General features: G+C 38.9%; 1 protein-coding gene across 8 annotated transcripts in view; it reads left to right on the top strand.

The window, feature by feature from the left end:
- NEB (nebulin) overlaps nt 1-13,365 on the top strand; it is a 173,556-nt gene that overhangs the window by 76,984 nt on the left and 83,207 nt on the right. For all 8 annotated transcript variants that reach the window (XM_044303563.1, XM_044303568.1, XM_044303566.1 and 5 more), the window contains 22 exons: nt 16-120; nt 209-313; nt 521-832; nt 1,554-1,757; nt 1,853-1,957; nt 2,358-2,462; nt 2,622-2,933; nt 3,786-3,890; nt 3,995-4,093; nt 5,271-5,375; nt 5,740-5,847; nt 6,177-6,488; nt 6,576-6,680; nt 7,703-7,807; nt 8,531-8,635; nt 9,062-9,169; nt 9,260-9,373; nt 11,764-11,961; nt 12,061-12,165; nt 12,469-12,573; nt 12,976-13,080; nt 13,171-13,278. In XM_044303563.1, the coding sequence (XP_044159498.1) occupies nt 16-120; nt 209-313; nt 521-832; nt 1,554-1,757; nt 1,853-1,957; nt 2,358-2,462; nt 2,622-2,933; nt 3,786-3,890; nt 3,995-4,093; nt 5,271-5,375; nt 5,740-5,847; nt 6,177-6,488; nt 6,576-6,680; nt 7,703-7,807; nt 8,531-8,635; nt 9,062-9,169; nt 9,260-9,373; nt 11,764-11,961; nt 12,061-12,165; nt 12,469-12,573; nt 12,976-13,080; nt 13,171-13,278 (3,135 nt within the window). The remainder of the gene's footprint in view (nt 1-15; nt 121-208; nt 314-520; nt 833-1,553; nt 1,758-1,852; nt 1,958-2,357; nt 2,463-2,621; nt 2,934-3,785; nt 3,891-3,994; nt 4,094-5,270; nt 5,376-5,739; nt 5,848-6,176; nt 6,489-6,575; nt 6,681-7,702; nt 7,808-8,530; nt 8,636-9,061; nt 9,170-9,259; nt 9,374-11,763; nt 11,962-12,060; nt 12,166-12,468; nt 12,574-12,975; nt 13,081-13,170; nt 13,279-13,365) is intronic.

Below are 13,365 nucleotides of genomic sequence, written 5' to 3'. Positions count from 1 at the left end.
ATTTCTTATATCCAGCATATATACAGAGATGCATGGGATAAAGAGAAAACTAAATTCAGCCTCCCTTCAGACACTCCACAGATGGTCCAGTCCAAGATCAATGCAGCAAACGTCAGCGATGTAAGCCCTTCTCGATGATGTAAAAACGAAGACTAGAATTTGAAACTTTCCAGTTAATCAACATAAATGTCCCATATTTTTTTTCCAGAAATTGTACAGAAAAGATTGGGATAAAGCCAAGAAGGACTGTGACATAAAAGCAGATGCCATCTCTATCCGCAGTGCCAGGGCGTCAAGAGACATTGCTAGTGACGTAAGGATTTTAACTTAATATATATTGCTGCATGTTTGACTTAATACTCCCCTGGCACAAATTAAACTATTCCTCTGTGGTAAAGGCCATGCCTCAAACCATATTTTAACCTCAAAAACATGAATCCACCTTGATACTAACATTAACAATTGCATCCTACAAATATTTTGACTCTAATTAAATGATATCTTTATTTTCTGATTCTAGTACAAATATAAAACTACCTATGAGAAACAGAAGGGTCACTATATTGGAACCCCCTCAGCCAAGGATGACCCTAAACTGATGTGGTTGATCAATTCTGGCAAGCTTCCAAGTGACTTAAGATACAAGTGTGATTACGAGAAGACAAAGACCAAGATTCACTTACCAGTAGATATGGTGTCCATTGTGACAGCCAAGCAAGTCCAAGCAGCGGCCAGTGAGATTGATTACCGTCATTATCTGCACCAGTGGACATGTCACCCTGACCAAAACGACTGCATCCAAGCCAAGAAAGCTTATGAGCTCCAGAGTGATGTAAGTCTCGTTCTTTATGATAGGCAAATTACAAACCACCATAGCCTAATATTATTACTGACTAACCAAGAAGGATTGACTGTAGACTTTTCCACTTATCGATATACTAACAAAGTTGGTGTAAAACAAATATCGCAATATATTGAGCGTAAGTAATCACTAGGCTACTGGTTAGATTATATATATTATTTTTTTCCTTATTAATTCCGTATTTCCAATATTATAAGTTTGCATTTAGAATGTCTTTATTCCATCGGCTTGTTGATTGATAGGAAAAGACTACTGTATAATCATTACTTACCTTACTGCAAATTTCCAGTTTCTCACTATACAAATTTAACATATTATTGCAACGTGCTGTCCAACCCCCAACAAACCATATAACACATCACAACGACTGGGTGGCCACATACTGTATAGACACATATAGCATAAACAACACTCAACACACATCTAGAATATATCAAGCCAAGTGGAAAGGTATGGAAGGACACATCATCTGTAATTTTTGGCTGTATGATAAGTAAAAGTAGACTTGTATTGTTCCAAATGCAAGAATGTAAAAGAAAATAGAAGAAATAAAATAATAGAAAATAAAGAGCTCCCAAGTAGTCTACACAACCCCTTTATTTCCATGTATATAAACTAGATCCTATTTGTAGTGTACAGCATGTCAAGAAAATCAATCAGAATTAAAGTATCTTACGCATTGTCATTCTAGAATGTCTACAAATCAGATCTAGAATGGATTCGAGGATGTGGATGGATGCCAAATGGCTCAATAGATGTTAAGAAAGTGAAAAACGCTCAAGACATTTTGAGTGAGCACCTTTACCGTCAACCAGCCAGCAACTTGAAGTTCACCAGCATTGTGGACCTACCATCCGTCATCCTGGCAAAGACCAATGCTGACCAGATCAGTGATGTATGTTGAGATAACAATATGGCTTCATGGTAATTATTTAAGACAGTAATGCAAAATATTACAGTCTATTAACTTGATTTATTTTATTTTTAAAGTCCAAATATAAAGAGGCCTGGGAACAAGACAAGAGAAGTATACACATCATGCCGGATACTCCTGAGATTTTGCTGTCCAAAGCTAACTCTCAAAATGTCAGCAATGTAAGTGGCTTTCATGACTACATTTGTCAAGTTCTAAGATTACAATTTAGATTAACCTCATATAAACGGACAATGTAATTAGCCTTTAGAAAGGACAGGATGTCATGCAAAAGGGCCAACATCACATCCAAATGGCTAGTCATTGGTCATACTGAAATCACAAGAATAGATTAAAAGAGGTTGCCAACTTCTTAGACGCTTATTGTTACTTTCTGACATAAGTCAAAATTTCAATCACATCCTCTTCAAGCACTGTAATCCAACAACATGGCTCTCATACCAAAAAAAGCTGGTCCACATCTAGCCTGCTGCATCTAGCTTACACTCCAGGGCATAACCTTTCTTTTGGAAATATATTATGCTCCTTTTTATATTCTTACACTTTTTTTTCTTATTTTAGAAACTTTACAGGGAAGGCTGGGATAAGGTGAAAATGATTTATGACCTCCATTCTGATGCAGTTGCCATCAAATCAGCTAAAGCCTCAAGAGATATTGCAAGTGATGTGAGTATGACTTTACTGTGTGATCAGTTTGACATTTTCTTTATCTTTTACAATTATATAATTCTCAACCCAGTTTTAACCAAGTATGTGCATTTTGAAGCTCTAGAAATTATCAAACAAATTTGTCCTTATTGTCCTTGTTTTCAACGCTTCCTACAGTATAAATACAAGTTAGCCCATGAGAAACAGAAGGGTCATTATGTCGGAACGCCCACAGCTCGAGATGACAACAAACTGGCCTGGTATTTGAAGGCATCTAAACTTCTTAGTGACCTGGAATACAAGAAGGACTTTGAGAAAACGAAGACTTGTATGCATCTACCTGTAGATATGATGTCCATCGTTTCAGTCAAGCAATGTCAGAAATTGGTCACCGACATTGACTACCGACACTACTTGCATCAATGGACATGTCTACCAGATCAGAATGACGTCATTCAAGCTAGAAAGGCCTACAACCTCCAGAGCGATGTAAGTTAACAATTTTGATCGTGTTGATGGGACTATGCCAAACACTCAACCAAGTTCAAGACAAATTTATCTTGATTAATATGCACAAACCGACTATAAAACATCAAAAAGTTGAATATGATGATGTGATACAGATCTTGCCTAAACATTTGTGTACATTAGAGTAGACACGATTCTTTTTTTGTGTGAAATATGGCTGATGTGTCAATGTATAACTGCCTTAGATAGTTTCTAGAGGCACCAGCTGGGCTCATTCTTAATGCTGCTGCCTGTAACAGAGCACCTAATGAAGCACCCACAAAAGAGGTTAGAAAAATTCCAACTCAATAATTGTTGTGGGGGTGACGTAGTGGAGACGTACACATTCTAACTCCATTGTGAATGCTTGCTGGCAGCTGCAATTAATGGAAGTTGACAGACAGAAAAGTGTCCATAAATGAATTCAGTCCCCTTTCCTCAGAGAAAAAGGGATGGCAGGGGGGCACAATAAAGAGCATATTCCCAGACATATGGTGTTGATATCTTGCCTTGTCTACGTCCCAAACAGTATAATAGTACCAGCTCTTTATGAAAATGAGGTGACTCTGCTGACTCTGTCTCGGTGTACAAAGCAAAGCTGGATAGTGAGCTGCAGAAATACAGGAAATGTCTGCCTATTATGTGTTTTCCAGTAGCCAGGGTGAAAACTGTATCACTTTGAAAGTTCTTATAAATAGTCATTAGTACCTTCAAAGATGTCAAATTTGCAGTATTCAGTAAACAACCAGTAGATTCTAGCATTTCTAACCAGATACAAATAATACAACTTTACTGCCACCCTGTAGTAATATTTATATTCCTCTTCACTTGCAGGCAGTCTACAAGTCAGACCTGGAGTGGCTCCGTGGAATTGGATGGTTTCCAAATGATTCAATAGATGTTAAGAAGGTTAAGAACGCCCAGGACATTATCAGTGAGGTATAGTTAATTCCTCTCTATTATAATAGTGCATAAAAAATTACAATCCTATATATTTGATTACATGATAATAGTAAAAAACATAATTGTTTTTTTATTTGCAGAATAAGTATAGAACTAAGCCAGAGACTCTCAGCTTTACACCCGTCACTGACAGAGTGGATTATGTCTCAGCTAAGCAAGGTGCAGAAATCCTAAGTGATGTAAGTATTTTCATTTTTTATAATTTTACATAACTTTATTTCATGGTATCCTATAAATAGTGCTAGCCCTTTAGGGAACTGTACTCTACTATCCCTTTAAAACATGAGGGTATGCATGACTGGAAGTCTGGAACTTGAGATAGAAGTGACATTACTTATCTTCCCAAGATAACCTGGACTTCTCACTCAGATGTCACCAGTCTTTCCCAAATAACACAATCCTCTAAACTCTGATGTCATCAGCTCAAGCCAAATAACCCCATCCCCTCACTCTGATGTCACCAGCCCACCAGGAAACCTCGTACCCTCAATCTGATGTCCCACATAACCCCATCTTCTCACTTTAATGTCACCGGCCCTCCCTAGATAACCCTGTCCCCAGACTCTGATGTCAGTAGGCCTCCTCAGATAACCCTGTCCCCACACTCTGATGTCACTAGGCCTCCTCAGATAACCGTCCCCACACTCTGATGTCACTAGGCCTCCCCAGATAACCCTGTCTCAACACTCTGATGTCACTAGGCCTCCCCAGATAATCACGTCCCTTCACTCTGATGTCACTAGCTCTCCCTAGATACCCCTGTTCCATTATGCTGATGCCAACAGTTATCCACACTTATTCCCATCACTTTCTTTACTCTGATGTCACCAACCCTCCACCGGTAATCCTATCCTCTGACTGTGATGTCACCAAGTTTCCACAGATAACCCCACCCCATCCTATCCTCTGCTCAGTTTCTGCTCTCTTTACCGCTCCTTTCGTGTCTTATCTGAGACAGTATAATAGACCTGTCATGAACCATTTGCCCTCTAATAAGGGCAACTATACATATTGCTGTATTGAGTGGTGTACTTTCCATCCCGTGATTGTGTTGTACCAGCTTGCAAAATATCCTGTTCTTAGGCTGTGTTCACGTCATGTTTTTGTCGTACACTTAACGTATACACATGACATATAGGTTTAACGAAAGCCTCAGATGGCTGCCATACCGTGTCATCCGTCACTATAGGGTTCCGTTCTAAAAAACATATCCATTAACGTATTTTTTTTTCGGGAATCTGCAGGAAGGAAAAACATAGTGTACTACGCTTCCTTTTTTTCTAGCGTATATGTTGAACGTGGGAGAAAAATATAACGTGAACAGCCCCTTATCGTCAATTATGCTTTTCTTTTCAGATTAAATATCACGAAGCTTGGAATGACATTAAGTCACAATACACAGCTTTAAGTGATACTCCCCTAATGCTAACCGCAAAAGAGGCGGCCAAGAACGTCAATAATGTAGGTATCATTATATGTATTCCTCATTGTCTGTCTATCTACTATCTAATCTATTATCTATATATCATCTAATCTATATTTTATCTATCTATTATCTATCTATTATGTATCCATCTATATATCTATCTATCTCATATCTATCTTTCAATCATTCTGTCCATCTATCATTTTACTATCTCGTATCTATCTATCTAATATCCATATCTCCTTCTATATCTATCTATCTATCTATCTATCTATCTATCTATCTATCTATCTATCATGTATCTATCATGTATCTATCTATCCATGATTCTGTCCATCTATCATTTATCTATCCATCTATCTTCACAGCTAACTTTATTTTTATTTATTTCTGTTCTAGAAATTGTACAAAGAAGGCTGGGAGAATATTAAGGCCACTAGCTACATATTACCCCATGATGCAGTACAGATAAAACATGCCAAAAACAGCGGCATTGCCCAGAGCGAGGTAACTATGTCTCCTAAATGTATGAATTAAGGCTAATTTAATACAATCCATCAATATTTCATTAAATACTATAAAAAATTGTTATAAGCAATCAACATTATTGTACTACACCATAGACTCGTAGAGAGGCCAAAAGGACAGTTTATTGGACTCTGTCGGTTTAATTGGACCCCACAGGTCGATTTAGCGTAAGCGCTGGGAGCTTTTCTGCTGACGAAGTGTGAAGACTTGTGGTAGTACATGATTATATGTACTAGATCCATGTAGTAATCACTGAGACTGGAATAAGGTTACTGAGGCTCCATCTTATATTGCTTTTTTTTTTTTAGCTGAAGTACAAAGCCGATTACATCAAACAGAAAGGTCACTACGTTGGCGTGCCAAATGCTGATGCCGATCCCAAACTAAAATGGTTTAAACATGCCAACCTGATCCAGAATGATAGAGAATACAAAAAGCTTTATCAGAAGCTAAAGTCAAAAATTCATATTCCTCATGACATGGTATCAATTGAAACAGCCAAACAAGGGCAGAACTTGGCCAGCGGAATTGACTATCGTCATTACCTCCACCAATGGACATGCCACCCTGACCAGAATGACTGCATACAAGCCAGAAAGGCTTATGATTTGCAGAGTGATGTAAGTTATGGAGGCTTTCTTCAACATTTCACCGTAGAGTGCTCCATGTACTTTCACAGCTACTCATCTCATCATTTCTCACTCTAGAGTATCTATAAAGCTGACCTGGAATGGATTCGTGGTTGTGGGTGGGTTCCATTAGACTCTGTAGAGCACAAGAAAGTGAAGCACGCTCAAGAGCTGGTCAATGAGGTTTGTACGGATGGTTTGATTATTGTTTTTTAAAGACATAGTGAAACCACTTTGAGACGACCACCAAAAGTTGGTCTAGATAAAGGTGTGGTCTTCTCAAATGTTTTTTTTTATGGTTTTAGTGCAAATGACTTACGTTGATAGTCAAGAAAAAATATTAGAACATCAGTAATGGCCAAGCCAAGCTGAATAGTCCTTCAGTTACTCCATTTCATTAATACTTATACAAACCCAAGTTATCTCAATAAATTCCACAACATACAACTGATATAGATAAATTCTGATTGCAATTAGTATTACAAAATATACAATACTTAATAGATACCTTAAAACTTAACTTTTAATAAATAACAATTAAATCCCTAAATGCATATGATAGACACCATTCACTGCGCCATCAGTAACCAGGAGCTAGGGATATGGGGAGACTACCGTAATACTGGGTCTCTAACAACTAGTCTCTCCCTACAATGGATGTACCTTAAAGTGACAGTCGCACTATCCACAGAATTATCCCACAGTTGCCCGTGGACACCTATTAAGCCCTCCCTGTCCCTGCGCAGCAATGGAGACTGTCTAGCTTCATCACACTGTGGTGAAGGGCCCTGTTACCAATATGTCATTCTTTTGGTCCTAGTAATTGTTGCAAAAATTGTCATTCTTTTAGTCCTAGTGAATGTTCCAACGCATTTCGTTGGACATTAGTCCAACTCATCAGGGGACCTGTTGGTAATGATCCCAGTTTCTGAGGCGGTAGTCCCTTTGCTAGGCTGTGCTGGTGACCGCACACCCAAACTCAAAACCACCTCTTCCCACTGAGTCACAGTACATACAACAATGGGATGCAATGGGGAAAGTGAAGCCCCATAGAATGATACATAGGTATCAGTACTTATCTTAGCCCCCCATGTCTCGGTCCACACGGATGCGGCTGTATTCTGGCTTGTGGCAGCAATTAGTATTAAAATAAACAAATGTTGCTCGAATGACTTATGTTTTCCGTCTGTTTTTTTGCATTGTAGAGAGCCTATAAGCAGGAAGCACATGACAACTATTCCAACTACACCCATGTGGTTGACACACCAGACATTGTGCTCGCCAAAATGAATGCTATCAACCAAAGTGATGTGAGTTATCTCTGCCTTATATTTGTCTTTTTTATTTTCTTGTTTACTAGGTGTCCGTACATGCTGCAAAGGCGCCATGCACACGATCCCTGTAATTTGCAGTCCGCAAACCAGCAAAATACAGAAGTGGTCCGTGTGCCGTCCACAATTTTTTTTTTTCGGACCCAGGGACTTCAGTCGGTCCGTGAACTGCATTTTGTAGCCAAGTGTAGGCCAGGCTCTATTCTTTTCTGTGTGCCTTCCGCATCCGTATGTCCGTTCCACAAAGAGATAGAATATGTCCTATGCTTGGCCTCAAAATGCAGATCAAAAACCCCCTCAAATCAATGGGTCTGCATAAAATGTGGATGCAACACGGATACTGTTGTGTGCATGAGGCCTAATGCAGTGTGTCCAGCAACACAGAGAGGATAGGAGAGGAAGTAGTGATGATGGGGGCAGTAGTAGTTACTCACTCTGATACTCCTCTGGGCCATGCAGTGATGGGAGGGGCGCACCCTTTCTTCCCTTTGGGGTGCACTCTTGTTTTGGGATCCTGTCCCTGGTTTCATATCTATCTATCTATTATCTATCTATCTATCTATCTATTATCTATCTATCTATCTATCTATCTCTCTTTCTGTCTGTCTATCCCATATCAATCACATATTTATATATCCTTCGATGTAATATCTATGGTATCTAATTATCTAATATATTATTCTGATGTGTTTTGTTTTATAGCTGAAATACAAAGAAACCTTCAACTTGGACAAAGGCAAATACATCGGCTCTGAAGACACTCCTCTAATCTCACATTCTAGAGAGATGTCCAAGCTGGCTAGTGATGTAAGTACTGTAATGACGGGTATGAGCTATGCTCTTCTATATTGACACCAGATAACAATTAATAATGTCCTACCCTCCCCAAATTACAGATAACCCAGTCCGCCTTTTTACACAATTACATTACGTGATTTACGTGATCAATTATCTAAATTTATTCTCATTTTTAATTATTTTTTAAAATCCTTTTTTTATTATTTTTTACCCTCTTATTAAATCATATCCTCTTGCATTATCGTAATAGTGAGATATTTCTATTGCTGTGTACCATGCAAAAGACCTAATAAAAGTTATCTGTGTAAGTTGCCCTGGGTCACATGTAGGATTGTAGGTACATGATTCTACCTATGTTCTCCAGTTGTCTTTGTTAGGTATAAATGATTGACCCTTTTATCAGTCTGAGAATGTATTATTTCTCTTCCCCCTCAGAAACTGTACAAGGATTCCTGGGACAGCACTAAAGCACTGGGCTACCAACTGGACGCCAGATATATCCCCATAGTTGGTGCCAAACACGCTAGGATTGTTTCCAGCGAAGTAAGTTCAACATCTAATATGTAGTTCACGTCTTAGTATTGTATCAGTCACACTAAAACACTCAATCAATGTATCCGTTTTGGTTCACAGCTAAAATACAAAGAGCATCACGAAAAGGAAAAGGGTCACTATCTTGCTGGTACCCACATTACTGACTTCCCCAGCGTTGTGCATTCATTGGCCTTCCAGAAGATGAAGAGCTTGGTAAGATTGAGTTTTTGACATTGTTGATTTCTATAGTCTGAGGCAGCATCAACGAAAGTTTTCCATATTTTTGCTTGAGTCAATCTTTTACATGGCAGCATGTTTATTTTAAAGATACTCAGTCAATCAACAGCTTGTGCCACTTAACAGTATGTGGAGGAGATTAGTCATCCACCTCTATCCTTCAAAGGAATGTGTCCCCAATTTGCTGTACAGCTGCAGAGAGTTGTCTTATAACAGGCACCAAGAAATATGATCATTTAGAAAATGTGTTAAATTACACGAAACAGTGTTGTGAGCATACTCTGTGACACATAAGAGTGTTGTGAGCATACTCTGTGACAAGGAAGAGTGTAGTGAGCATACTCTGTGACACATAAGAGTGTTGTGAGCATGCTCTGTGACAAGGAAGAGTGTAGTGAGCATACTCTGTGACAAGGAAGAGTGTAGTGAGCATACTCTGTGACACATAAGAGTGTTGTGAGCATACTCTGTGACAAGGAAGAGTGTAGTGAGCATACTCTGTGACACATAAGAGTGTTGTGAGCATGCTCTGTGACAAGGAAGAGTGTAGTGAGCATACTCTGTGACACATAAGAGTGTTGTGAGCATACTCTGTGACAAGGAAGAGTGTAGTGAGCATACTCTGTGACACATAAGAGTGTTGTGAGCATGCTCTGTAACACGGAAGAGTGTAGTGAGCATACTCTGTGACACATAAGAGTGTTGTGAGTATGCTCTGCGACAAGTAAGAGTGTTGTAAGCATGCTCTGTGACAAGTAAGAGTGTTGTGAGCATGCTCTGTGACAAGTAAGAGTGTTGTGAGCATACTCTGACACATAAGAGTGTTGTAAGCATGCTCTGTGACAAGGAAGAGTGTTGTGAGCATACTCTGACACATAACAGTGTTGTGAGCATGCTCTGTGACAAGGAAGAGTGTAGTGAGCATACTCTGACACATAAGAGTGTTGTGAGCATGCTCTGTGACATGGAAGATTGTTGTGAGCATGCTCTGTGACGCATAAGAGTGTTGTGAGCATGCTCTGTGACACATAAGAGTGTTGTGAGCATGCTGTGTGACATGTTAGAGTGTTGTGAGCATGCTCTGTGACAAGGAAGAGTGTTGTGAGCATAGTCTGACACATAAGAGTGTTGTGAGCATGCTCTGCGACACCGTGCTCTGTGACATGTAAGAGTGTTGTGAGCATTCTCTGTGGCATATTAGAGTGTTGTGAGAATGCTCTGTGACATGTAAGAGTGTCATGAGCATGCTCCATGACATGTGTAGAGTTCACTGTGCAAAGACAGGGAGGAGAGAGGAGGAGCCGACTGTCCTCATCACTAGAGATGAGCAAAGATATGAACATTTTGATTCGGCTGTTTTGCCAAATTTCACAAAGAAATTCAATTCATGACAAACTACTATGTCACAAAGATCATTACTTTCATGTAGTGGGCGCAATGACGAGGAGCGGCGATCGCACTGAAACCTTTCCATCATTGAACCGCTCAGATGCTGCGTTCATCACTGATAGAGGCTACAATTTAGGCCTTTCAGGGGTCAATCAGGGTAAAAAATAAATAAATACTCACCTTATCCATTTTCTCACGTAGAGACTGTTGTGGCCACCTTGACTGAAGACACTGCGAAATCTTGCACAGGGACGTGATGACATTACACATCACCCCGCACGGTTTTTGCAATCAAGATGGTCGCGACGGCCTCTTCGCATGCAAATGGTTAAGGTTCATTTTGTTTGTTTTTTTACTGCCATTTCAGGAAAAATAGATTAATTACCATGAAGCACGAGGAAATTCGGGTTTGCGGCAAATCTAATTTTTCCTGAAATTCGGATTGAAGTCCATTCATTTGGCTTCGATTCGCTCAACACTACCCATCACTTAATAGCTTGATTACTTTCCCTTATAATAGAGGTGTTAAATTCTAATTTAATTGTTTCCTCTGATGATAATGAACTGACTACTGACCCTGCCCCAGTGTTCACAGCACAAGCTGAAAAATGACAGGAAATATTAGCTTGTTGTAAGTGCTCAGTGGCCATTAAACTGCAGAAATTGCAGTATTCCTTTTATATACATAGTGACAAGGAAAATTATGAAATCATTAGGTAGTTTTCTGACAATATAAGCCATGTAAGGAGTGCTGCTAGTCCTAGAATATAAAATTATTGATGGTGTTTTTAGATCCAGCCTTTAGGCACAACCAATCCACAAACTCACTATTTTGTTTGTACGTGTGCGGCTTGCAACAAAATATGTGACCTTTTGATGTCAGAAGGTGTGTTTCTGTGAATTTTTCCTAGTTCTCTTTGAGTTTTTAAATTTCCTTAACCAACTTTAAAAATATTTATACTTCTTATGTTTATTAGCTGGCCTACAAGAAGAATTATGAAGACAACAAGACCAAGATCAATATTCCAAGTGACATGCTTAACAACGTCCTTGCCAAGAAATGCCAACATATCCTTAGTGACATTGAATATCGTCACTATCTCCATGAATGGACATGTCTACCAGATGAACAGATGGTCATTCACGCCAAAAAAGCCAATGATATCTTGAGCGATGTATGTATGAAAATACAATTACAAATGACCGAATTAAATATTTGCATCAAACTCTTTTTAAATCGTATTATCAATTGATATGTTTTTGTTTTATTGTAGGTACTCTACAAAGAAGATCTAACATGGCTGAAGGGCATTGGATGTTATGTGTGGGACACTCCAGAAATCTTACTTGCTAAGAACTCCTATAACCTTCAGAGTCAAGTAAGTCATACCTTAGGCGTGTAGCTTTTCAAATTAATGGATTGTTTCTGGCATATTCCCAAATTCTAAATTGTTAACTCTTTATTGCATGATAGATAAGATGCCTTTGTAGGCTTTTTTGCCTCTCGTTCCTATTGTAGCAATATGTTCTACTGGGTTGGGTGGTTAGCACTGGGGTCCTTTGTCTGAATCTAACCAGGGGCAACAAATTCAAGGAGTTTGTATGTTCTCCACATGTTGGTTTGGATTTATTCCAACATGTTTTTGAAATTAAAAGTTATTGTATATTTTGTCTCCTCTTAGCTCCAATACACACATGGAGGTAAAGAAAACTTGAAGAACTACAGTGTTGTCACCGATACTCCAGTGTATGTCACAGCTGTCCAAAGTGGCATCAATGCTAGTGATGTGAGTATCAGAATAATTCTAAATAAAAGGAACCTCTCTAATTGACAATTCCATCCGATCTGCAGACAACATGCTATAGAGCAGGATCTGCTGAGCAGATTGATATATAGCTTTGGGAAACGATTCACCTTGTATATAATTAATCTAAATCTCTGCTTATTTTTATCCTAGGAGTCCTGTGGGTGGAGTACCTAAGAGTACAATGAGCAGAGATTTAAATAACAAGTTATCCCGAACCTTAACCCCCAAAATCATATATCAATCTTCTCTGCTCCTCCTGCTCTATAACATGTTGCCTGCAGATTGGACCACATTTTTCAATGAGAGAGGTTCCGTTAAACATTCATAGCTTGTCTAGATGATCAATTTATCTCATCATGTTATTCATTCCCTCCATTTCAGATCAAGTACAAAGAGGACTTCCACAAGGGCAAGGATAAGTACACAACAGTTCTGGAAACCGTAGATTACAACCGTACCCATAACCTTAAGGATCTTTTCAGCAGTGTATGTACTGATTTCTAATGTTTAGTGTCTGATGAACAAATATGGAATCTGCCATTCAAGGTAAACAATGAAATGCATTTTATTCCTTAGAACCTGTACAAACAATCCTGGGATACCATCAAAGCCACAAGCTACCAGCTTCCTACTGACACAGTGGCCTTGGCCTTTGCTAAACAAAACAAGCACATTGCCAGTACAGTAAGTACACGTTTCCTCGACTTTCTTAATGGAAGTCTATAAAAAGTTGTTATTCTTATTCATGTCATACAATGGTCTTTATTCTCT

This window comes from Bufo gargarizans, chromosome 8 (genome assembly GCF_014858855.1).
Source record: "Bufo gargarizans isolate SCDJY-AF-19 chromosome 8, ASM1485885v1, whole genome shotgun sequence".
Classification (NCBI taxonomy): Eukaryota; Metazoa; Chordata; class Amphibia; order Anura; family Bufonidae; genus Bufo; species Bufo gargarizans.
Note: the sequence above shows the minus strand (reverse complement) of the source record. Positions and strands in the feature narration are given on the sequence as shown.